Source organism: Sprattus sprattus, assembly GCF_963457725.1.
Source record: "Sprattus sprattus genome assembly, chromosome: 2".
NCBI lineage: Eukaryota > Metazoa > Chordata > Actinopteri > Clupeiformes > Clupeidae > Sprattus > Sprattus sprattus.
Genome location: NC_137921.1, coordinates 63,781,305 through 63,806,696, shown reverse-complemented (window position 1 = coordinate 63,806,696; position 25,392 = coordinate 63,781,305). Strand labels below are relative to the sequence as shown.

The 25,392-nt window shown below is 42.0% G+C and overlaps 3 protein-coding genes across 8 annotated transcripts in view; all 3 read right to left on the bottom strand.

The window, feature by feature from the left end:
• col12a1b (collagen, type XII, alpha 1b) overlaps positions 1–15,888 on the bottom strand; it is a 73,129-nt gene extending 57,241 nt beyond the window's left edge. For all 5 annotated transcript variants that reach the window (XM_080833210.1, XM_080833211.1, XM_080833212.1 and 2 more), the window contains exons 1-12: positions 15,740–15,888; positions 14,476–14,596; positions 11,505–11,621; positions 11,130–11,273; positions 10,938–10,994; positions 9,083–9,346; positions 8,374–8,538; positions 7,169–7,342; positions 6,498–6,788; positions 5,580–6,182; positions 4,461–4,739; positions 3,960–4,235 (exon numbers count right to left, since the gene is read on the bottom strand). In XM_080833210.1, the coding sequence (XP_080689336.1) occupies positions 3,960–4,235; positions 4,461–4,739; positions 5,580–6,182; positions 6,498–6,788; positions 7,169–7,342; positions 8,374–8,538; positions 9,083–9,346; positions 10,938–10,994; positions 11,130–11,273; positions 11,505–11,621; positions 14,476–14,548 (2,443 nt within the window). In that variant the 5' untranslated portion in view covers positions 14,549–14,596; positions 15,740–15,888. The remainder of the gene's footprint in view (positions 1–3,959; positions 4,236–4,460; positions 4,740–5,579; positions 6,183–6,497; positions 6,789–7,168; positions 7,343–8,373; positions 8,539–9,082; positions 9,347–10,937; positions 10,995–11,129; positions 11,274–11,504; positions 11,622–14,475; positions 14,597–15,739) is intronic.
• Positions 15,889–17,212: 1,324 nt separating this feature from the next.
• cox7a2b (cytochrome c oxidase subunit 7A2b) lies at positions 17,213–19,619 on the bottom strand. Of its 2 annotated transcripts, XR_013968518.1 has the most exons (5): positions 19,573–19,619; positions 18,798–18,887; positions 18,358–18,401; positions 17,667–17,751; positions 17,353–17,404 (listed from the first exon to the last, which is right to left on the bottom strand). XR_013968518.1 is itself a non-coding variant. In XM_080832390.1 (4 exons), the coding sequence occupies exons 1-4, from the start codon at positions 19,588–19,590 to the stop codon at positions 17,349–17,351; spliced, it is 249 nt and encodes an 82-aa protein (XP_080688516.1). In that variant the 5' UTR covers positions 19,591–19,601; the 3' UTR covers positions 17,213–17,348. The 2 variants fall into 2 exon arrangements, 1 of the variants encoding a protein (XP_080688516.1); XM_080832390.1 differs by lacking the exon at positions 18,358–18,401 and having other exon boundaries at positions 17,213–17,404; positions 19,573–19,601.
• Positions 19,620–20,534: 915 nt separating this feature from the next.
• LOC308382910 (cell cycle control protein 50A-like) lies at positions 20,535–25,265 on the bottom strand. Its single transcript, XM_080860448.1, has 7 exons — positions 24,653–25,265; positions 24,021–24,140; positions 23,200–23,307; positions 22,991–23,081; positions 22,754–22,900; positions 22,223–22,429; positions 20,535–21,676 (listed from the first exon to the last, which is right to left on the bottom strand). Exons 1-7 carry the CDS (start codon positions 24,896–24,898, stop codon positions 21,483–21,485), a joined length of 1,113 nt encoding a protein of 370 aa, XP_080716574.1. The 5' UTR covers positions 24,899–25,265; the 3' UTR covers positions 20,535–21,482.
• Positions 25,266–25,392: the final 127 nt, after the last annotated feature.

The window sequence follows — 25,392 nt, the reverse complement described above, 5'->3', positions numbered from 1 at the left end:
ACCGGCAACCCGCAACCCATTTTTTCCAAAGCCCTTCATGAGACAAAACTGAGCGAAACCACAGCAAAGTCTCTACCCTGTTCGGGTGTTTGACACATTCACAGTCCCATGAGTATCTCTCTCCCCCTCTCTCTTTGTCTATCTCTCTTTTCTCGTTATCTTTTCATCTTTCTTTCTCTCTTTCTGAGTACTGCTATCTATCCATAAAATACATATCTATTACCTAGTCATTCTCTCTCTCAACCTATAAAAATAACCTTAAAATAATGACAGGAATGAATCTCCGAGGCAAAGAGTGAACTGTGGCCGATTATGTCTAAGCCGAATATTGCTTCCAACAAAACAGTTTCCTCGAGCCATAAGTACGAACAGTAACAAATCCCCCTGGTGCACAGCATCCTAACAAACATGCACACAGCCCTGCTGTTTGTCCTCCCTCTCTGGACAGCAGGATCTGATTTAGCTCTCAGCCTTTTCAACAGGGGGGATTAGCCTTGAAAGGCTGAGCGAAGGCGCAAACTGCAGCTCTCTGTCTCTCGGAGATGAAATTCCAGATCAGGAGGCAATCTGGAGAAGGAGGAAAAAATGGGAACGGATTTCGGAACAAACTATATGTTTGAAGTGAGAGCGGGGAGGGGGGGGGGGGGAGGGGGGGGTGAGTCGGTGGCTGCAGGTGTTGAAAAAGCGTGCCGTCTCCCCCCTCCATGTTTGTTTTAATTCCATCCCCGGGGTCAGGATGGGGAGAGCGGCAGCGGCTTGAACGCATTACTCGCTCTGACAGATGCCAGATCTCGAGAGGGCCATCCCTCAAGAGAACTCTCAGGTGCTGCATCCACACCAGTCGCTGCAAACCACAGCCAGACCAAATCAGTCGGCCGGCCAGCCAGCCAGCCAGCCAGCCGCACGGAAATCACAATATTAAAGGGTTTCCCGCCCAGTCTGCTGTACTTGGTTGAATTTTGGTTTCTAATTTCTGTTTGTTTATGCTGTTCTCACTGTTATCTCTGTTTGCCGCCTTAATGGCATATGATGAAAATGAGGCTAACCCCAAACAACCAAAAGGTACCAAAATATAAAAACCATTATAAAGGCTTGTCAGTTTTCCACCTCATTCACTAGTGAGGTCACAGTCCACTGCAAGGGCTGAGAAGCATCGTGACTCCCAAGAGCAAATGCTCCTGCCACTGCCTCAGTTTCAGGAAAGAACATTATGTGGACAAAAAACATGTCCCATATCCCAAAGACACACAGCATCAAGGCTTGGATACTAAAGCAGGAGGGCAAGACAAGGGGGCCTGTGGAAAGTGCAACAGCATGACAGCATGGACCCAACCAGAGAAAAGCCCCTTAGCACTGGGAGTAAGATGCTCGAGGGTGGCTCGTAGGCCAAGGCAGACTATAACTCTGTGAGCTGGAGAGCAGGACAGGCTGGGACTTGCCCCTGGAGGCCTGCAGAATGAGACCACCTCAGGCCAGAGGCAAGTGAAAGCCTATTGTCCAAAATCTGGACAGGGGCGGGAGAGAGGGGAGGGCTGAATACCATCGAGGATTCTCATGTTTATGTTTTTTTTTTCCCATCATTTTTCAAAAGACGAAAAGGAACGGCAAGATAGCATCTTGAGCTGTGGTTTTTTTTTTCAGGTCATTCTGGGAGAAAAGAAGGGAAATAGAGAAATAAAGGGGAAATGGAGTGGAAGAGAGAAACAGAGTGAGTGTGTCTTTCCCAATGAAAAGCACAAACTCCATGGTTGTGGACAGCGCCTTTAAATTCCAGGCAAGCCCTCACAAGGTAAATGGCACAGGGGAAAATTACTCATAACTACCCTCACCCTCCCCTTTCCCTCTCACCCCTTCCCTCCCTCCTACAGTATATCCCTCCTTCCCCTTCTCTCCCTCACAGCCTAAGTACCCAACCAGGCCAAATTCCTGTCTCTCCCAAACGTTGAGGTTATGGGTAAAGCCTGCCCCCAAATCCAGAAGCTACCTCATACCAGTAGTCTGAATAACTTCTGTTTCACTCTCCAGAGTCCTTCAAGGGGGAATGTTTCACTGCTTAACTAAAAGTGATCGAGACCCAAAAGCACTGTCATCAATTTCTGCCTGTATGTCTGCCCAAGATAAAATACACTAGTCAGCCCCAAACGTGGCCCCCCTTTCAGATAAAAACGATGATCAAACCAGGACGCCGCAATCCAACACCCCGGAGCTTGGCAGTCGTGTCTCTACATCTCTGTGGGTAGCACCCATGAAGGATGCATACTCACACCGAGACAGATTATTTCATTGGGGGAAATACAGTAGCTGTTTAAGCGTGGTGAGCTCCAAGGCAGGCAGTTTGACCTTATGCCAAAACCAGATCACCACCCCCCAATCTCTGTCCTCAAAAGGGCTGATCAGCGAGACCTCAGCAGGGGGGAACAGACGGCTGCCGCTGCTGCCTCCACACGATTTATTATTCCTGTCTTAGTCAGTTGTTGGAGACTTTTGGAAAACTGCCCTGGGTCAAGCTGCGCTAAGATTGTGACAACAATGCAAATAAACCTCCTGAGGACTGTACAGTATTGCTGGCACACCTGATTACATCTCCAAGGTCCTCCTAGGAAGAGTTATGAGTGGAAAATAATATGATTTGGATCCATGTGGCATTTGCAGAGTTGCCAAGGTAAATCATAACATACATTACTAACACATGTTCATACCTAGGAATGGTTCCCATCTTTAATGCTGGATGCATTTGACAGCTTTTTCCAAGGATACTCTCATTTTGACCAATTTAATATGATTATAGCTTGTTCCTATTGGTGGACAACATAAATAAGCCATGATGTCCTAAAACAAAAAAAAGTATGGGGTACCTAAAGTATCCGTTCTTGACTCTTATTCTTCTTCTAACACGATTTTTCAACTCTATGCTTAGAGTGGCCTGGCTCTGAAAGATCATGCAGACATCTAGATCACTCTTTTCTTGTCACTGAATCTAAATCTGTCACTGAGAAATGGTGCAAGTTGAATTGGTATACCTATTTTGTTTTCTTTGTCCTCAGCCATGTCCCACAGATACTGTCTCTTATCATTATCTTATCTTATCACTTATCATCTTTTTTTTACTCAGAGGTAAAATGTCCACAGCAATTTATTAGCCTACAGTGACATATAGAGTCTCGACTATGAATGGTCCCATCCATGTGTACTTAAAGCAAATTCCCCAAAATATCTCTTATTAGGAAGCATGCAAACAGATATCCATGAAGATTAAAAGGATTGGTCAACCTGCCTGTAAAATAACCTTAAACCTCTACAAAAACCTCTTTCAGACAGCGATTGTTTAAAACTTTCAGGATTTTTGAAAGAGACATTTTCACAAAGCAGGCTGACGAAAATATAGATAAAGCATATGAGAATGATAAAGTCTTGTATGGTTCACAACTATAGTGAGAATCTCCATGACAACGGTGAGTTCCTCATCTAGAACATGCCCGCCCCTTTTAATAGCAGTGGAAACGACACAGCTGCATCATTTAAAACAGCCCCTTTAATGCAGCTGGAACGTCCGTGAATGCTAACTGCTCTGAGCGCTGATAATGACTCTAAAGAATTTGGTTGCGTTAGTGAACAGTCATAACGTTTGTTTATTTTCCACCACCACCCTCAACGCTGGCTCGGAGTCCGTAAACTTAAGAACTTCCTGGGCAAGCGTTTCATCACCAACAGCCTCCCAGAGAGCTTGTTCAAAGCCTCCTTGTTTGAAACTTCCCCCTCGCAAAGTGGAATCTTTAATGTTCACTTCCCCCTACAGTGTAATAACATAGGGAGTGTACATGTACTCTGAATTTCCGTTTTTTTACTCTTTCGATTTTCAAATGACAGGCCAATAGGGGGACTGAAATTATTACAAGGGGAAAATACACCACATTTTATATGTATAATTTGCCACGTTGTGGCTTTGTTGCATGACTCACCCTCTTTGGTAGTGCCATCGATCTGCATGGCTGGTCCAGGGCCGCTTCCATACTCAGCAGACACGCTGACACGATACGTAGTGGTGGGCAAGAGCTGCTGAAGGACGATGGTGGTCTCGGGGCCCGCGGTGGCCGTCTCCTGCGTTGGGTGGTCTCCTCGGACCGGGACATAGGTGAGCCTGTACCTCACCACAGCCCCTGGCGCAGCCAGCCAGGACACTCTGAAACTGTCTGTGGTCTCCTCTGACACCCGCAGATTGCGCACTTTCCCTTGCTCTGAGGGGAAAAAAGGTAGAGTTGTCACCTAACACTGCCACTGTCGATGGTGTTCCAGAGCTCATAACTTTAGTGTTTAGAGATTTTAAAGATTTCTCCTCCATTATTTGATGTTTTGACCTGGGATAACCTATGCCTGCCCCTCTATAGTTCAGAGTTTGTATGGCATGTCTTTGCTAGTATGGCGTTTTCTTTTTAAACTATAAAAATGAAAGCATTGCTTACCCTCTAGTGTGGTCTCAAATCCGGTCATTGGGAAGCTATCTCCCTTTTCATACTGCGCGTAGACGTTGACCTCATACTTAGTGAGGGGTGTCAGGTGGAGCAAGGGAGTACTGAGGCTGTCCCCAGGCACCGAGACGGAGACATAGTCCCCATTGGAGTCAGCCTCAGGCCTATACTGCAGCAGGTAGGACTGGACATCGTTGGCGTCGATCTCCCAGCTCGTTCTGAAGCTTCTGGAGGTCACCTCTGAGAAGGACAACGATCTGGGGGCGATCAAGCCTAGGGACAGAAAAAATGGAGGTCTGAATCACAGCTGGCCTTCAATCACAAGTGACCCTCACCTCGAGCCCTCAGTGGTTGAAACATCCTCCCCAGTCTTTTCATGCTGTCATAAAACTTTTATTATATAAGAATTATGTAACAGGTAATCAGACCTTCTGTTAGTTTCACAACACGCTGGCAGGACTGAATACCTTTCAGGCTTGTAATGCAGAGTGAGTAACTTTTGGCTTTAAAGAGAGCCTCCACATGCAACCTCCCAGTGCTCCTTTAGAGCAGGGATTTTACATATGTGCAGCACATTGCCGCACACAAAAAGGTGGTGGGTTTTGTTAATGCACTCTCTGGCATATCTAATTGCGAGCATGTGGTCAATGAATTTTTGATTTGCTCTACAAAAAATAAAAAATTTAAATCTTCCGATTCAAGCCCCATTAAAACCAAACTCATTATAGCCAGAACAGGCGTTTAAATGAGTCTGACGCACCAACACTTACAGGCAAGTGGTGCATCATTTCATTTCCAGGCTACTTTTCCTCTACACAAAGCTGAGCTGCCTAAGCTACTTTAGAGACCAAATATGTAACTGGTACAAAAGATTTTTTTTTCTAACATGTGTTAAACCGGTCACAAAACAGGTTCACTTGGCAAGATCAATTTGTACAAACAAATCTGACAGATATAGGTCCTGATCCCACAACAAAACAATTTCAGATTTGAAAACACATAAGCCCACGTAATCACTGTCAGGTCTAGAGACACTGAGGATTATATCTACAGATTCACCCAGCGCAATGCATACAACTGTAGATTTAATTTCATACAGGCCAAAATACTCACTTCTCTTCTTGATGTTGAGGAGCTCTTGCTCAATCCGCAGACAAATGGATTGGGTTAGCTCATTGGAAATCCTCTGGAAAGCATCAAAGTCATCCACAGTGTAAACATGGGATTCCGTGGGAGGACTGGCGATAGCTTCCAATTCTGTGCGGACTGCGTCCTTCACACCGACAGCAAAGACCTCCACATCAGCGTTTCTCAGCTTACTAGCTGGATCTTTGAAAGCGTCCGATGATTTTCCATCTGTGATAAGGATCATGACCCGAGGAACATCGGCCCTTGCACCACGGTTTTGAATGAAGACCTTCTCCCTAACATAAGTCATGGCGCGACCTGTGTTAGTTGAGCCACCGCGGTATGGAAAGGTCTGTACTGCCTTGAGGACCGCAGGTAAGTCTTTGTGAGTATTGAGGTAAAACTCAGAGTATGGGTCTCGGCTGTATTGAATCAAGCTCATCTGAACCTTGTTGGGTCCAATATCAAAGGTGTTGACCAGAATTTCCAGGAAGGCTCTCACTTTGGCAAAGTTGGCCAGACCAATACTGTATGAACCATCAACTAAGAGGACAACATCTGCTTGTACATCCATTCCGAGGGAGCACTCTAGGGGAAAAAGAAGGAGTACATTAGTGTTTAGAGTAGGATTAGCAGTACGGTTTGGGGCTGTTATATGTCAAGATATGCTTCCTGAAGTTGTTTGTCATGCAACAATACAGCAATGAAAATTCATGTCTAGACCACGGGGCCAACATGCTAACAGCAACGGTTTATTTTACAGAGAAAAAACTAAATAACTCCAGGTATCACTTCAAATACATAAACAAAGATAACCTCTTAACAAGGAGTCGTGCTTGTTAAAATGAGTGACTGGGTTGATGTGTTCTCACTAAAAGACCAAATAGGCTGAGATGTTCTTACCCATGGACACTTTAAGAGGCTCTGTCTTCTCCATGGCCATGACTGCCTCGCTGGGGATCAGGCCTTGGAGGGCAAACAGGCTGATCTCATATTCTGTGTCTGGGGAGAGGTCGCGCACATTGACCGACGTCTGTGTTGGCCCCACGTACAGCTCCTGTCTCTTGGCCCCTGCCATCATCGGGACTAGCTGCAGCTTGTAGCCCGTCACCTCACCGGGGGACGCGTCCCACTGGAGTCTCATGGACTTGGAGGTGACCTCGGTGACATGCAGATCTGAGGCAGGTTCCACAACTACACAAAAGGGTGACCAAAAAAAAAAAAACATGCTTTCGTTACCCTTTGATGTTGGTTTGACAAAGACACAAGGAGATGAGCTGGTACCAAGACGGAGGACCAGAGGAATATGGAACCACGCATAGAGGAAGACGAATTCAGAGGGGTGACCATAGAAACGCGATGAATACGGGGCCACACACACACACAGACACACACAGACAGACCGACAGACAGACAGACAGACAGACAAACAGACAGACAGACAGACAGACAGACAGACAGACAGACAGACAGACAGACAGACAGACAGACAGACAGACAGACACACAGACAGACACACAGACACACAGACACACAGACAGATAGACCGACAGCAGACAGACAGACAGACTCACCTTCCTCTCCACTGGCAAGTGAGTTGATCAGGTCGTCCACAGCAGCACACACTTCAGTGATGAGCCCCTTCTGCACGCTCTTGATCACGTTAAAGTCGGGGACGTTGTAGACGTGTTTGTTGTGAGGGGTGGAAGCCATTAGTCTCATCTCAGCCTCATCTGCCTCTTTGATGCCTTATTAGACAAAAGAAACAAAAAAAATGACCAATATCGTTCACGTATATGGCCTCTCATAAAAAAATTAAAAATGTTCCATAGGCTCATATGAACTCTCACTGCCTGCCAAATACAGGACGTTTACTCGTTTATTAGTCAAGAGTCAACACCAATAAATCCCAAATACTCCTTGTAAATCCTATGAAGGCATGTGAGAATGAGGAAAATGAAAAAAAATAAAATCTGAGGCCTCAGTGCTGTTAGAGAATGTCAAGAACTAGAAATACTCCATAAACATACAAAACGTGGAATAAGTTTATAATTTCTCCTTTCTAAGGAATCACACTGTGGCACTTTGTACTTTTGCAGTGAGGAACTGTGGGTCATATCGCCATTGGAAAACATTTGAGGAGAGCATATTTTTAGTTGGAAACTATGACAACACAGCCAACGGTGACTGTAAAATGCATTTAACACTTTAGACTGTTGGATTCTTGTCATTTGCTTTCAATCCTGCCATAAAAAATGGCTTGGGATGAGGCAGAGCAGGACCACACAGCATAGTGCTGGACAGAGGATCAAAACACACAGATGTGCTCTCTTTAAAAAAAAAAAAAGAAAGAAATGCTGGGACTAGCAGCACATGCTCTCTCTCACACACACACACACACCATTGCGCGCGCGCACACACACACACACACACACACACACACACACACACACACACACACACACACACACACACACACACACACACACACACACACACACACACACACACACACACACACACACACACACACACACACACACACGCATACACACACACACGCATATACACACACACACACACACACACACACTCTCTCTCTCTCTCTCTCTCTCTCTCTCTCTCTCTCTCTCTCTCTCTCTCTCTCTCTCTCTATTTCTTTCTCCCTCCCTCCCTCGCTCACTTTCTCGCTGTCTTTCTTTCCCTCTCACCCACACATACAGACATGCACTTTAACAAGCACACAAACTTGCACACACACACAACTGTGGACACTTACCCAGGACAAAAATCTCAACTCCACTGTTCCTGAGTTTTTTGGCGTAGCCCTCCACTGAGTCTTGTGACTTCCCATCCGTAATAATCATGGCCACTTTGGGGAACCCTTTCCTGGATCCAGCCGCCTCCGTGAAAGTGTTTTTCAGCAGAAAGTCCATGGCGTCACCTACACAACAATTTCCAGATCCGACTCCATATTAGCAAGAAAATTAATGGTGGTTTATTTTCGTTCTTTTAAAAAACTATTGTCCACCAGAGTTACATTGGATATAAACATGTGGAAGGGGGATTTGTTTTCCACTCATAAACTGTATGGAAAGTATTCACTCAAGGTGGAGATCTCGAGTTTCGTGGTTATGAGAGAGCTAGAGGTCAGGCTTTGCCCTTGTAAGTAGATTTTGGCGAGCCTGCACTGAGCTTGGCCAGGCCTCCAGATCAGCAGCCCAAAGGCAGAAACCACAAAGACAATGAGAGCCTGAGTCAGCACTGAAAGGAAACACACCGTCTGCCTGAACGCTAAGACAAAACCTGTTCTGTGTCGAGACACACACTCGTTTAAATTTACAACGACATTTCACAGCTAGACGTAGACTATGTGTTGTTCAGGGGATTACTTCTAACTTTTACTTGTAATGTCAACCAGCTGTAAGTAAGTGAGTTCTTTTGATGACCTCAGCAGTGATTGGTAGATAAGTGAATGCATGATGTACCTGTCATGGTGTTGCCACCCTTGTAAGGCAAGTTGTTGATAGCCCGCAGAAGTTCGCCCTTTTTGGTGTACTGGTTCAGGTTGAACTCAGCCCTGGTGTCTGTGCTGTACTGAACCACACCAACCCTGGTCTTCTCCTCCCCGATGTCAAAGGCACCAGCCATGGCGGCAATGAAGTTACGTATATACTTGAAGTTCTCACGTCCAACACTCCAAGAGCCATCCACCAGGAAGACCAAGTCAGCAATGGCGCCGACGGTGCATTCTGGGAAGAGAGAGAAGATTCAGAGTCAGAGCCCAGGAAAATTCCGGCATTCATTGGAAAGCCATTGAACCGGTACATGCGCCGTTTTTTAAAAATTGTTTTAAAGGAAGCGTGTCCAGTTCCTGTTATATTTACAGGTCCCCAGTCCGCAACTGAATGTGAATGTGAAAATGGTCAAGGAAAAGTGATGTATGAAAGAAAACCATGAAATATTCCATCTTGCCTTCCAATTTGCAAAAGATACAAAATAAATCCATAAAAATAACTGGCCCCTCTCTACTTGTGCTCTGTCCACAAGCTATGTTTTTTTTTTAAAGCTTTGTTGTTCACTCAGGACTTGCTAGAAGACTTCACTGCATGAAGAGTTTACAGCATGTGTCCTACAGTGAGCTTTCCAAAACATATAGTGCAGGTGTCAAGACAGCACACATAGGAGGGCTAGTCCCCTAATGCTCTTCCATCTCCATAACATTATTTTAAAGTTCAACCATCTGAGGTGACTGCAGCTCATGTTACCTCACCTATAGGTGGGGTATCAACATGGGACCTTTGTGATTAGTGGGATCCACCATCTTCAAAGGTGTCTCTCCAGTGTCTCCTGGGACCCGTCTATGAGCTCTGATTGGCTGGTTCACCGGGCCAGCTCTTAGATGGTAGTGAAAATGTGCGACTTGGCATTTGAGTTTTACTGTTGGTAATTTGATTAATGCATTTTCCATGAGAAAAATGTATGGGGGGAAAAAGAGAAAGAAAGAAAAAAAAAAATATGTGTTGAAGGATATTTCCACAGAAAAGTCCTGGGCTGTTAGTGAGAAAGTCCATATGAGGAGGTGGATTTGCTCGACTCTTTTTGAGATTATTTTCCATCTCTCCTCCACCTCCTTTTCATGCGTTGGAGGGGAAAGTGAGCGTAGGGTTGCCCAAACATTCTGTCTCGTGTGAAGGAGAAGGGGAGGGGAGGGGATGGAGGAGAAGCCGAGGGAGGAGTTGGACTGGAGGCCACAGCACACTTGTAAAGTGGGATCTGTAATGCTTTCCACTTCCCTCGGTGTTTAAGGGCTTTTAGAGTTTATTTCCCAGGTCCAAGGGTCCCCGATACAGCTGTTAACTCAGCCCCGGCACCCTCCACTGCTCAAGGAGAGCGAATGGGAAAAATGTCCGCAACTTTACGGCTTTACCATGAACGGCACAAGTGACTATACACCGACTAATCAACATAGTGGCTAACATTACCGGGAGTTACAACTCAAGTGCAACAATAGAAAGAATAATTAGGGGTTAGGGTACAGATGGTGGAAACTTCCAGTCAGAAATACTAACGCGGGCAAGTGGAAAGATCCCATAGGCAAAGATGAGTGAGTGAAGCTAAGTGTAGTCAATGCTAAGACATGTTTGCTTAGACTGCCTACACATCTACAAATGGAGAACATGGTATGTGTGGAGGTCTGGTAATCCCATTGTGAAAGCTCTCTCTATGTATTCTCTGTATCAATCGTATTTATGAACTGATTGCATTCCTCGAAAGTCACATATGTTGCACTTGAAGACCTCACAACATCTTAAAAGTTCAAAGTGAATTGAAATGACTTACTGATTGCGTCTGTCACCTGAGGTTTCTTGGTGCCTCCAGCTGTGCCACTTGACTGGACTTAAATAAGACAAAAATGAGTCATTAAGGAAGTTTGGACTCTATCAGGTTTATACATAATAAACTAGCAGTTATTTGTCCTTTTCCAACTTTCAGTAAACAGCAAATAAGAAAATATTCTAAAACACAACTCACTTGTTATCTGGCCGGAGATGGGTAAACTCTCTTCAGACCCAGAGTATGCAATGATAGTTATCATATAATTCATATCTGGGGTCAAGTCTGTGATAGATGTTTTTCTGGAAGATGATGAGAGTCTTAATTCTCTGTCTGGTTCATCTGGGGGAAAAAATAGACAAAATGGCCATTAAACCACTGCAACCTACAATAATTTGCAAAGACATTTTTCAAATGGAAATATGATAAGGCAGATTGCCTTAAATGAGATATAAAAAAACCTCTGATATGAAAAAACATCACATTCAAAACTGAACTGAGATCAGCTCATGGTTTGGTCCAATCCAACAGATAAACCTCTGGAGGCTCTTGGGAAGGAATGGGGGTACTCACCTGACTCTGCTACGATTTGTAGCCTGTAGCCTTGTATGCGTGTTTGTGATGGCCTCCATGACATTTCTACTGTGTTTTCATTTAGAATTTTAAACCTCAAATCTGAGGGTGGTACAACTGTAGAGAGAGGACATTGCAGATGTCAATAACAGCTGTTTTTGGTCTACAAATTGTATTAATCAATAAAGATAACAATGAGTTCCCAACGATCAACACTTCAGTGGTGAAGTTCTCTCGTTCATTGTTGGGGGTTGTGACAGCACAAATGAACAAAAGGCAATATGAGACAAGTGATGAGAGACACTATGAGAGGCGGCCATTTTGGTTCAAAATGACATCCGTTTGAGCTGTTGGGCCATGGGGCCACAGTGAGCAACTCAAGCACACACAAGTCAGAACACAGAGGAGGTGCTCCAAAGAGATCTTCACAGTGGCACAAAAACACATGTAATGGACTGACTGAACACTCGCATGCTGTGAAAGATGTCAGCCCAGCACAGCTGGAGTCCTGGTGTTGAGCCGGTTGTCACTGACAATGACTTTCTTTACAACAAACACAAGGTATCGATTCTACAATGGAGTCAGGCTAGCCTAGGATGAAGTAACTGTAGGCCTCTCATGGCAATATATTAGCCACTTGTACCATCACTATTCTTATTGCATCTACTTCAGTACTGGCATCCATTGCAAACCTTTTAAAAGAGTACACAAAGTCATGATTGACCTAAGTGTACATTCTTTTCATTACTGCAGCGTGTTCACATACTGCGTAAGCTAGGGACATTCAGACACACAAACAATACAGTGATACATCATGAAACATGTACATGAAAATAAAAGAGACAAATTAACATGGTGTCATGGAGACACCTGTTGTGTTCGCTTTGAACAGATTATTGTCATATCATGCATATGTACATGAAAAGTTGTTTGGAACAACTTGTGGAACTGAAATTTCCATGTACAAGACAGACCACACATAGACAGAAACTTTGGTCAAAATATTTCAAAATGATATTCTTCTGGTTTTCACAATCTATTTGTTCAATTAACTGTGAGATCCCTAACTGGTTGTGAGCTTTGTAAGATAAAGCGATAAAAAGAAAAAACTCTGAAAAAACCTAATAGACCTCAACTGCACCAACGGCACATCACTGCAAACTAGTACATGCTAAATAAACATTGACTTTGGTTAGTATGATAAAATACATGAGAAAGATATGTAAGTATGAAAGTGAAGTTATAACTACTCATCTAGATCCTGCCTAAGGGCCCTATTTATAGAAATAATCATTTCTACACAAGCTTTCATAAGACTAGCATGTGACATGAAGAATATCATTCTAAAATATGATGGTAAAGCAATGGTTCAGGGGGAAACCGATTGTGCAAGGACATGAAAGGCAAACGACTTGACCAGTAAACAGAACATCAAAAATGAGAACCACCAACCTGGCTGATCAATTCAACCGTCATGATCACGATCACTGCTTTCCTTTTTTCCGACTGGGCCCCATCCCAACTATCCCATACACTCCCCATGGGGAGGCAATTTAAACCACCGTGCACTCACACACACGCACACACACTAACGAAATACCCCCCTCTCTCTAATGTCTGTGGCAGTGGTCTACAACTATGTGTTCATCTCATTCTTTCCTCATACTACAGCCTCATTGTGTTAGAGAAACACATATATTACCCCAGGGCTGCTTCACCTTCAGGTCCTCTAAGTAGGCTGTTGCTCCGTTAACACGCGGTCAGAACGCAGATCTCTGAGCTCAGGGTTAACTCACTCTTGTCATGGGGACCTCTGACTGGTCATGACCCTATAGGGCAGCAAGGCCCAAGTCTAATTGAAAACATCACAGGTGAGAGGATTTACTGACCACATGTTGACATTAGATCACTGCATGCTAACTTGGCGCATGGTTAGCAAGACAATTGCACTGAGAAAAGCAGGGGCCATAGAAGTCTAAAATAATCCCCTCGTTTTTCTCTGCTCTCGACTGTTGGAAGTATGATTTGTGAGAGGCATATTTAGTCGTTTTGTTCCATGATGACAGAAGAGAGAGATGAGAGAGAAATCTGGCCACCAGAAATGCAATCTTCTCCCCAAGATGAAAGTAGTTAAATGTTCCATTCTGTTTTCCACTCTGCTGCAGAAATGCAGAATGTTTTGTACTTCAACAGTCAAGTTCTTTTAACTTCTGCTTTTTTCGGTCTCTTAATGTGAATAGTTAACGTCAATGTGAAAAGTAAATAACAATATTTTAGTATAAAAAACAAATGCCAGAAAAGAACAGTAAACATAGTGCCATTTTGCAAAAAAACGCCTAAAATTCTTGTTTATGGAAAACATTAAGTCATACTTGTAACAGAAGCATTTACAAAAACGTAACCATAGAGTCTATGCAGTGGCAGTGCTAGATACTATTCCACCTCCCTTCCACTGCACATACATGAGATATTATGCCAACATGGAAACACAGACACAGCTTTTAATTACACCCCAAGACAAATGCAAGGACTTTCAGATTATGTCTGAATCATTCAAAAACATGAAGAAAAAACATTGAAAACGATGAAACCGACTTACCAAACCTTATTTTGGTTACCGTTTGGCAGTTTGGATTTTTTTTAAATACTATATACACATAAAATAAATTTAGTTTTTGGCTGCAATATCAATTAAAGGATTCGTTTTTGGAATCCCAGCATGAGACATGACCATGAAACACAACAAAAAAAGAAACCAAAAAAGTGGCATTTCATTTTTTTAAAACACACAATGTATAAACACCTTATAACAAGTAACGGTGCCATTACATATAGTAATTAAATTATTAAAACAGATTACCTTGAAGAAGTAATACAGAGAGGGAGGGAGAGAGACAGAGAGGGGGGGGGGGGGGGGGGGGGTTGTAGTTGAAAAAGAGGAAACCATCACAGTGTGTCAAGGGAAGTTTACCTTGTGCGTCAACAGCGAATAGTACTACTACTGCAAGGACCGCAGCTGCTACCAGACACAGCCTGGTCTTCATTTTTTCACCCTCTTACTACTTCCCTGCCTCAGAAGCACATGAATGAATCTGTAAAGAGGAGAAACAATTTCGTGGTATTAAAGCACAGCGAACACTGGACCCACTTTCAGAGTGCTCACGAGGATCTAAAGACTCATGATTCAATAAACATTTCACAAAAAATCAGGGGAATGCCCAGATGGTGCAGAAAAACCTAATGGAGAACATAACTATGAGTCCACAGCACAAAAGAGAGGCAAGCGTTACTGACTATAGGTGCATTCAATATGCTATTCCATAGCCAAAATGGCCTTATAACGACCACATAGAATTGCGCATCTCTACTTTTCCAACACGGCAACGAAGTGCCACAACTTTATAGGCTAGTATAAGGGCGCCTCCTGGAGGATCCGAAAAAGTATGACTTGCTTAAGTTGGGTTCATCATTCCATTGGCAAAAAGATTTTGTCTTAGTAACCCAGACGTCAAGACACAACATATACCTAATTGAGAGCCAAAAGCATGGCATGATTGGGCAGAATAAGGGTAACACAACATAGCTTAAAAATATATCCACCCCGTTGATAAAAAAAAATTAACTTTTCCAAGTCACCAAATGTATCCAACTCCCAAAATCAATCAGAGCCAAATGTATCAGATGTTTTAGAAATCAATTCACATCTGATTGTATCCGTATCTAAAAACAACACTTTAGTTGATCGAATTGTTCATTCATTACCATTTCCACAGACATGCTTTCACGAGGCGCGGAAAATCCTCAAACTCAGTATGTCACACAAATGGGTTGTAGGCAGCCTGTGCATTAGACAATTTGGGCCAAATAAAACATCCGGTAATTTATATCACGGTTTTTGAACCATACGTCCACATGAGCTATTCCAGGCGATGAAAACTTCTTTCATAAATTTAATCATTGATGTAGTCCACCGGCGCATAAAAAATGGACAATCCATTTGCGCGTCAATTAATAGTGCATTTCAAGTAGGCTAATTGTCACTACTTCATCAACCACTACATCAGCAAGCAAGATTCCATTTCCAATATAAAATATCCTTCAAGAGAACTTGTGGGCTTCAGGCAAAGACATCACCCACTACTTACCAGACGCAGTTAGGTTATTTTTTTTTTTTTTCAAAAGTTATATGAATGGTCATTTGAAAAGCTCCAATTAATCTGAAAAGCAACCCTAACCTTCAAAGAGAAAAGTGTGTTCTTTCTCGGTATTTGTTGTTTTGTCAAGATGCCACAGCTCTTCGAAGATGACCAGACCGTGATGGGAGGCTCCGCTTGAGTGGAGGAGACTTTCAATCTGACGGATCACTCAGAGCTCCCGATTCGGACGTCCCAGAAAGGAAGCCTCTCACCAAATGGGAAGAATCTCTTCACAATCGGCTACTTAATAGGGGGCTGTCCCCACTTCTCGTTTTACTATCGTAAGCTCTTACGACACAACGCAATTTTGGAGCTTTGCCGCGAAATAATATGAAACTTTCTGGTGTGTGGGAATGCACTTTTGGAAACGGCGCATTTTCAACATTCCATTTGGGTGATGTTCCTCACAACGTTGTAGCCACAGGTCTATCTGTTGTTGGAAACTAGTAGACAATCTCCAGTGGTCATCTGTGGGCGGTTTGACATGGGTCCCTTGAAAATTCTAAGCCTGATGACAAGAACATTAAAGAAGCTTTTTTAACCTGACTAAGCCTTCAGCTAGTTGATAAATACTTGGTCACGATAAACTCAGCCATTAATACATTAATAAGGGTCCTAACGGTTGTGCCCTTTTGGGCTGTATACGGTTGTCACAAGCTACTGTGAAAAATATGTTTCCTATGACAATGGTGAATTGAAACAGACACAAGTAACCACGTCTGAACATCCTGTCTCATTCCTCTCGTCCTGACACCAATTTTATTGGTCATGCAAAAATACTTTATTACATATTCAAAATATTTAGCACCCTGACTAAACTGAAAGCACACTTATCCGAGAAACTCTCAATTGATACGAATATTGTTGGAACTGGCGTTCAATTTATATTTAACGAAATAAAGAACATTCACGATGTAGATGGTAGTTCTTTATAACCAAATATGTGACTGGATAAATCTAAGAACCAAGACTCACCCACTGGGGTTTGGCTGAGGCTTCTTTTTTCATTAACTGTCTGACATACCCCCCTTGTGGCTAGGCAAGGAAACTACAGTGTTAGGATGTAGGACGTCAAACCATTCACCTACTGCCTTTCAGCTCAAAAGCCAGAGGAAAATAAAGTTCATGTTTTAACCTCAGTCTGGTTGGGGGTGTCCATAACTAAGTATTGAATGTACCCTGCCCTTGCCCTAAAGAGGCCTAACCTTAGAGTATATGCCCTATAAACCAATTTGCTGTAGTCGAATGGCTTTTCTTTACTTTGTGTGGAATGTAATGCTGAACTATTCCAAACTCAAGCATTCTTTGTTCTCCTATGAAGAAAATATATTCTAACTTTAAAACATGCAATATTTGACAATGACAATTTAGATGTGTGACACCATCAAAAGGCCTAAAAAACCCACTGAAAAGTGATACCTGTTTAGTTCCTTTCACACTACACATTTCAAAAACATTTGCTTGCCAAAAATCTAAAGGAAACGAGGGAAACTCCATTCAAGAGAGGTTGGTTTTATTGTCCTCATGTAACACAATTGAATAAATTACAAGTTGACATGAATATGATTATGACGGAACAAATGAACTCCCTGAAAATGAATTTTGTACAACCATTGGAGGAATGTTGAAGAGACCAAGAGGTCAGTCACTACTTCTTCTTGGGAAGGGCTGCATTTACCAGTTCATAGATGACATATGCGGTTCCTGTAAGACAATGGCATCGGTGTTAGTTTGGTAGGCATATGAAGGTACAAAGTACAACATCTCACACCTTTAGCTGTGGTACAATACCAATTTAGTATATTAGCCACAAAATGTTATTCATTAAATTGAACAATGCCTATCTACATAAGTTAACATTCTCTTTGGGATTGGAGTTCATAAACATTAGTCTTTGTGGCAATTACCTGTACGATGAGCTACAGAGAAAGTTGCTGGGCTTACAATTAGAAGTTCTACCACTCACCCATGATGGTTAATGCCATAGTGGTCCTGTAGAGGATTGCGTCTGTAGCGCCGCCCTTCAGGTGAATTGGAATGCCATTGTCCTCCTGAAGGACCAGATATACAGTTATCTTTACTTGCCAAATACAAGACGTGTAACCGAATGGTGTAAGAGGGAACATTATCAGCATTGGGGCAAAAGCTACATGCATGCTCCCACATGCCATGGTTTAATTGTGCAGTTGACAGAATAATGATCAAAACAAATATAAAATAAACCAAGCTGTTCACTTTATAGCACATTAGTGGAGCATCTTTAACAAAGGCCCTGTTGTTACATTATGTGTAATGACGAACATTGCAAACTGAGACTGAATATTCCCAACTAGCCTGTTAGAATCTGCATGGACATCTGGTTAGGGTGAAATTGGATGAGTTCTGATAGAGTCCAACTCCTTTTTACATCAGAAAGCTTCAACCATGATTGATATCGCCACTCAACAAATACCCATAGTGTGGCAGTCAAAACAACCCTTCCAAGCAACACAACACAGCAACACAGCAGTTAGAGTTGTATACAGGTTTGATATCGGAGACATCTAGTTAGTAGTGAGTAGTGACAATTTGACCATAAAACAAGTGGAAGACGTCTTGGCTGCAAACTGGCAAATGGATGTTAACCCAAGTTCTCCTGCCATGCAAGCAGGACTTACTTATTTGCTCAACTGCCGGAGAGCTCATTGGAAAAATTATGCACCTTGAACAAATGAAAAATGATATGATCACTATAAAATTTGAAACGTGTAATTATTTGCCTTCATGGTCACCAATGGGAACTTATTTTGCAAAATAAATACACAACAAAAGAGATTCTTTTCCTTAGGCTACTGTTCCATCATGCCTCTTGGTAACTAATAGGCTGCTGCATGTACTAGACTTCACAATGAATATTCTTCCCAGCTATACTTGATGCAGTCATAAACGATGACATCATTCTTGAAGTAGTTACTGGCACCTGATGGACAATGGAGGTGTGGGAATGCAATCTGCAACCTCAGCGTTGGATGTCACCAAATTATACGCACTGCACCTTTGAACAAAGCTGCGCAGTTACCAATTGAGTCGACTGCAACGATCATCATAAAAGTCTCACCTGAAACATCTTCTGCTTCTGAGGTACCCGGTTCACCACCTGCCTGTTAGCAGTGGTACTCAGCATTCGCCGAGACACCTGCTGGACTGTCTGCAAAAGCACACCCGAGAGATTCATTACAAGAAAGTCCTACATTCACCTACAAAATGCAAATAAAAAAAATAAAAAAATAAATAAAAAGTAAAATAAGCAAAGCCACAAGTAACAGACGACTAGCTAAGATGTTAACCGTATCTAGCCAGCATGAAATAACGTCACCCCATACGTTATTGCACAATACACTTTCGTTTTTTTTTATTGCAGCAAGCACGTACACAGGAAACAACCAACCTTCTAGCCAGTCTCCTACACCAGCTAACGTAAACGATTGAAGTAACGTTAACGTCTCATGTATTTCAAGTGCCCGTAGGTGAAAAATCTAGTTTATCCCTCTTGCAAGGGTTAAACAGTACTTCACAAGGTATGTGTGCAAAAACACAAATGCATTATCGCTGTCAATTTTGCTATGCTAATGATTGAAGTTGACCAGTCCAGGAAGTTACCTGGACTTGAACTTTGGTATACTAGCTAATGTTACAATATTAACGCTTTAGATAGCTGTCTAGCTAACTTTACACAGTTCGTCCTTCAAAGACCGCTAGCTACCTTCAAAAAACAAAATGTTCTGAAATCCCAATGTATCCACACTAAAACTATTTAACAAATGAATTTGATATCGCTCTCAGAGCTATCGTGTGTTTGAAATATACAATAGTTGGTCTGAAATTATACTTACCATGAGCTGCTTATACATCTTCCACCGGCTTTTGGAGTCATGCAAGGACACCAGAGATGGTGCGTGCCTTCAGCTACAATAGCGATCCCGTATATCCGGCAACGTGACCTTTCATCAAAACTAAAAGTGCCATGTTCTAAGGAAAAACTGTATTTCAAATATTACGCATAAGATACCATGCACATCAGATGTTGCTACGCTTAAGAGACGCCTAGAGTGGCAACATTGAAGGATGCACAGACTAGTGCATTAGTTACCAAATCACATTAAATGCTCGAGTGCGATCAAAAACCCCGTCTAAAGTTCTGACAATACAAAGCGACAGTCATCCACAAGGAAACCGCTTGTCGAGTCAGCCCATAGAAATAAACATTCTATTGAGTCAGCCAACTATTCAGTGTCACACACACTCATAGATGTACCATGTAGTCATCACCTTTTTCATTACTTATTGCAGAGTCGAATAGAGAAGGTTTTAGCCTGTAGTCTAAGACTTGACCAGAATTGGCTATGGAATAAAGATGTTTTACTTAAATCTGTCTGTGCATGTGTTATCGTATGAAAAATTATATTTGTACACATACATACAATTGAATCTAGCGCAGTTTTCATTTAAAAAAAATACTTGCATTACTTTCTCTCACCTACAAATACCGACTTCCCAAGTGCAACGTTCTTATTATAGTATGCGACTATGGGCGATGTATAAATAATCTACATGTAAAACAGTTTATTCGCATTTTACATATAGCCAATTTCCTGTAAGACTTTTATTTTGACGTAAGATTAGTGTTACTGTAGCTGTTTTCATTGTTCCCCACTCAATATACTACTGCCGCCTACTGTACATGAAAAACATAGTCGTTGAGATGACACTCATCTTTCTCATGTACAGATGCAACAGGTTACCAGTCTTGCTTTTCAAAACATAAATAAATATATTAAATTATTCCGTTGTTTTTTATTTGTGTTACGACATAAAGGTTAATTTGCACACTGATGTAACAGACATTTTTTTTCCGTCAGCCTACCCGGTAAAATAAATCTATGGAAAGTGCAAAATATTTTGTGAACAGTAAAAACTAAGCCCTGGCCTTTTTGTGAAAAGAATAAAATATGAAAAACATAAAAGGGCACTAAATCTTCATGATAACCCTTGGATTTCAAATGACCTTTCTGCCTTTGAAGTCTCTTTCTTCTTTTAAATATGTATATAATCATATATCTCTTTGGGGGACCCTTAACATAAGAACAAACCGAATTATCTCTATGTACACCCATGCAATCAGACTAACAGCTTGTGACTTATAAAAAATGTACAAGTAATAAAACCAATCTCCAAAGGATGATAACAAAGGCCCAGCTGACCACTGCTGTGTATAGTGTAAACTGACAATGTAACATGTGATCATAAAGCACAAAATAACTTCAACTGCGCACATCTCTTGTTGCGAACACCAGTAAGAAGATCCAGATATAACATTTTCATAGTGGCAATATTTTAAATAACCCTTATATATAGCCTGCTTTGTTTTTGACATAGAGCATTCCAATCAGTAGTAAAATCAGCACAATATCAGACGGGAGGTCCTAGCATTTCCTTCCAAGCAAAAGACATTAGCAAAATACACCATAATGCAATAATCAGAATAAAAATAAATACACTTCCGAGTTTCTTAGTCCTCTGACATCCAATCAACTTACATACACAAGCAGACAACGCAAATGCGCACACACACACACACACACACAGGCACCATAGCATAAGCTTACACACACGCACAATGGCATAAGCTTACTCATACACACACGCACAATGGCAAAAGCTTGCATAACAACAGTCTTTCTTCACCATGCCCTCAGCCAGACAAACATGCAGAACACTAATGTTGTTAAAATGATGAAGCGTTCTAGTTGGGGATGTCAGAGTTGTTGCTGCGGTTGCCATATTTATGGTGGATGATGAGCAGGACCACGCCCAGGAAGAAACAGACAGAGCCCACAGTGATGTAAGCTATGCCCAGGAAGGGGTTCTTTCCTCCCATCCAGGAGATGGTGCTGAGGATCATTCGCTTGCGGCCCTCGAAGCTGCGTACAGGGTAATCTGTTGCACCAGGTTAAGGGGAATGACCATAATCAGAAAGTCACATTAGCCAATTATCTCTTTTTAAGGGAGTTGCTGTATGCGGTGTTTTGTAAAGCACAATCCTGAACTGGGGGTTAAACCCGCAACATTATACATTGGTGGCAGGTGGGCTAGTATGGAGACTAGGGGTTAAAGGGTACTTCAGGTTCATGCTGTGAAGTAGACACAATAGTTCAGTCATTTACCTAATTATCCACATCCTTAGAAAGCAGATTCGTCAGCTGTTGGATTAAGTGACCACCCATTTGGACAGATGGTAAAATTCCCATTGAATCCCTGGAAATCAGCTTGTAACATATAGGCTATCTGACCTCCAGAGAGATGGACAATTCTGAACTCTCAAATGACCCTTACTGTACAGACTACTACACAAGTTTCTCTCAAGGACTCGAACTGTAGCCTTCCGAAGGTTACGTGCAACAGCTATAGCAGACAATTTCTTATGCCCAGACACAGGAAATACATTTGAAAATCATCCATCTGCTCAGTTGTAAAAAAGGATACTGTAGGTGACCTCCAAGGTGTAGTTTCCACGGGGCAGCGTGGGAGTCATGTTGTTTTTCCTCTGGATGATGCGGTACAGCTTGCGGAAGGTGGGGAGCGCGGCTGTACGCATCCAGACAATGAAGTCTTCATTGATGAAGCCGTTGTTCTCTGGATCAGCATCCAGCTCATACACTGGTTTATTCCAGTTCACAGGCTTAGAGTTACCTAGAGAGAGATGAAAGTTTAAAACAAATCTAATGCTTAATCTTGACAAAAGGGTGGGTTGGTTTAGTCCATTATGTTTGATTGTATCTTCAATAAGTCAGGTTGTTCAGGAAAAATGGGAAAAATACATCAAAAACATGGCCATTTCTGCCATACGTTTATTGTTAAGATTTTTCAGTGATCATTCAAAAACAAAGTCACTACTGGGGCCAAGACTTATCATAGATAATACATTACAGGTGTGACTGATGATTTGTAACAATAAGACATTTCTGCGTGTTGAAAAAGTGTGCTAAAGGTGACTTAGAAGGTGGATGAGCATACCTTGGAAACTGGCCGTGAGGTTGGAGTTGTTGCCTCCAGGATTCCTGAACTTTACATGTTTGTCTGTCCACCAGGCAATCCCTTTCTTCACCAGGGGGATTAGAGTTCTAGTTTCATTAGGGTCAATGTAATACAACTCCAGAGTGTCTGTGAAGAGAGTAGGGAAAAACTAAATCAGAGTATTGCAATATGGTCGTACTGTTTACAGAGTTTGTTTTTGTGTGGAATTGGCCTTACCATTAAACATGCTGTTCGCGATAGCCCCACACGGGGCAATGGGCTTATTGTCACTGCCAGAACGGTAGGGCTCACATTCTTTGCTAGGATGCTGTTGGTCATGTAAAAGCTTGATTAACAAACAATCAATGAAAGGACAAAAGGAGGACCAGAAATACCCAGGCATCCTGCATAAACAATCTCTCAAGCCAAATATTTTCCATATGTACCGTGAGAGAGAAAAGGTCTCCATTGAGCTGGCTATCATCTCTGGACTTCACATAACGGCGATGGTTTTGGTAGAAGTTTGACAGGCCATAGTACACAAAGACATTACTCTGAGAAAGTAAGAGAAAAGATAAGAATCCAGGAAATAATTTATGTATTAAATATTGTATGATGTACTGTAGTTGTATGATTAATATACAGTATGTTTTGCAACACTGTAGGACAGGCACTAATAATCAACCTTATTTATACTGCACTTTTCCTATACGCAGCTCAAAGTGCTTTACATACCGGCAGACAACACAGAATTCAGAATAGTAATGGGTAAAAAGGCAGAAAACTCAATCCAAGGGGCATACAACAGAGATGCTCATAAGTGAAAGTATAAAACTATTTAAAAGAATCAAAGTACGTTAAAGATAACACAATTTTTAAGGAAAATAGTTAAGAGAATGGATTAACTAAATAAATAAAAAGGCTATTAAAATATCGATTAAAATTGAATGAAATTGGTCAATTGAGTAACAATCGGATACCTTCACGAGGAAAATCAGATTACCTGCATCAGGAATATAAAAAAAATACTTTGAAAACCACCGGTGTATTTTAAACCCATTACTCAAAAATACTCTAAACCGTAACAGAGTGACTGCTGTTTACAAACAGCAGTCACTCTGCCAGTGGAACACTACAATTGGTTTATTGCATGGGCCTGCCTCAAGAACGAACTACTGAAATCAAAAAGTTAAATTAATTGAATGAGCTTAACAGTGACAGTACCATACAGATTTAAATACGACTGTGTTATGTTTAGGCCACTCACCTCGAACGGTTGGTCCAGCGAAAAGGGAAGAGAACATTTACATGGTTTAGTGCTATTCCAGCTGAAGTTCTGGGAACAGTTGAAACAGGGACTGGACATGTCAATCCCCGTGTAATCAATCTGTGAAGTGGAAACAGGAAGTCATGGTCATCTTTGGCCACTTTATACTACTTACTTTAAACTCCTAGGTATCTAGCTACATACGTTTAGTTTATTAGATAGGTAACATACATAGTTACCTTGTTACCTAAAGTTATCCCTAGCTTTAGCTCGACAATGCGGATTACACAGCCCCGTAAAGGTCTTCAGGTGCAATTTCAACTAAGTCACCTGGCCAAGATATCTTTACGATTTAATAATGTGTGAATAGCTATGCAAATAGCTATTAAATAATACCAACCTGTTATAGTTAGCTAGGAATCGTTAACTTGCTGGCAGGCAATGCTACGACAGGATAACTTGTAGCTTGAGCTATCGTTAGCCATCAAGTCAACAGATAATTATGATGGATGCAAACATTACGGGCATCACAAGAGAATACAATCATGTTGCTTAATGTATCACAATTATATATTTTAACTGTTAAATAAGAATACTAGAAATTGACGTTAGTTGTTAGCTGGCGAACCCACCTCGAATTCCTTGATGTTATTTGACGTGACATAGAGACCGATTCCGATAGGAATGAATATAAGACCGATTACGAAGAATGCAGGAAGAACGGTGCCCGCTGTAAGAATCGGTTGCCAAGCTGGCAATCGTTGCTGCTTGAAAGCTGTATTATCAGGCTTTTTGCTTTTCGCTGCCGCTCCACCTGGTCCAGAGGCCCCAGAGTGATGTCCGTCTTCCTCCTTTGCGTTGTAGCTGGACGCCATCATAACTGCAGTAGGAAATTTCTGACTGCAGTCTTCTGGTAGAAACGCTAACTGTTAGCTTACGTTTACTTACTTGGGCTAACAAGTAAGCACGCGTACTAACTAGCTAAGTCTTAGAAGTGTGACGGCATGAAATGTTACATCGATGTTGGGTATAAGGAAACTTAAAAGATTGTAAATTTCTCCTCGATTACAAGTCACTTGTGCTGTTGTTAGCCCGCTAGTTGGGCAGGAGCGACAGGAAATTGCTAGCCAAACACATAGGCGTCTATTACGTAATGACATCAGAGGTTTACAGACGTGGGTGGAGGCGTATGCCGGGAATAAAAGACAAATTTAGCAGTTAGTTCAATCAATATCATGGCCTTATCCATTACAAGAAAAACTAAAACCTTGTGATTCACAATCTTAGAGTTCACTGCACAATGAGGAGTAGCCTAAGCTATTTAATGTCTTAAAACCATTTAACAAGCAACAAAAAAAAGCCTTGGCTTTCT

Bases quoted from the DNA above. Each gene is read 5' to 3' on its own strand.
- LOC308382910 (XM_080860448.1), bottom strand. From the start codon at position 24,898: ATGATGGCGTCCAGCTACAACGCAAAGGAGGAAGACGGACATCACTCT. The intron at 23,082-23,199 runs GTACATATGGAA...CATGACCAACAG, and splicing joins GAGACCTTTTCTCTCTCACG to CATCCTAGCAAAGAATGTGA. The intron at 22,430-22,753 runs GTATGCTCATCC...ATCTCTCTCTAG, and splicing joins CCTCACGGCCAGTTTCCAAG to GTAACTCTAAGCCTGTGAAC.
- cox7a2b (XM_080832390.1), bottom strand. The intron at 17,752-18,797 runs GTGAGACTTTTA...CTGGTCCTTCAG, and splicing joins AGAAGCAGAAGATGTTTCAG to GAGGACAATGGCATTCCAAT. The intron at 17,405-17,666 runs GTGAGTGGTAGA...ATTGTCTTACAG, and splicing joins TATGGCATTAACCATCATGG to GAACCGCATATGTCATCTAT.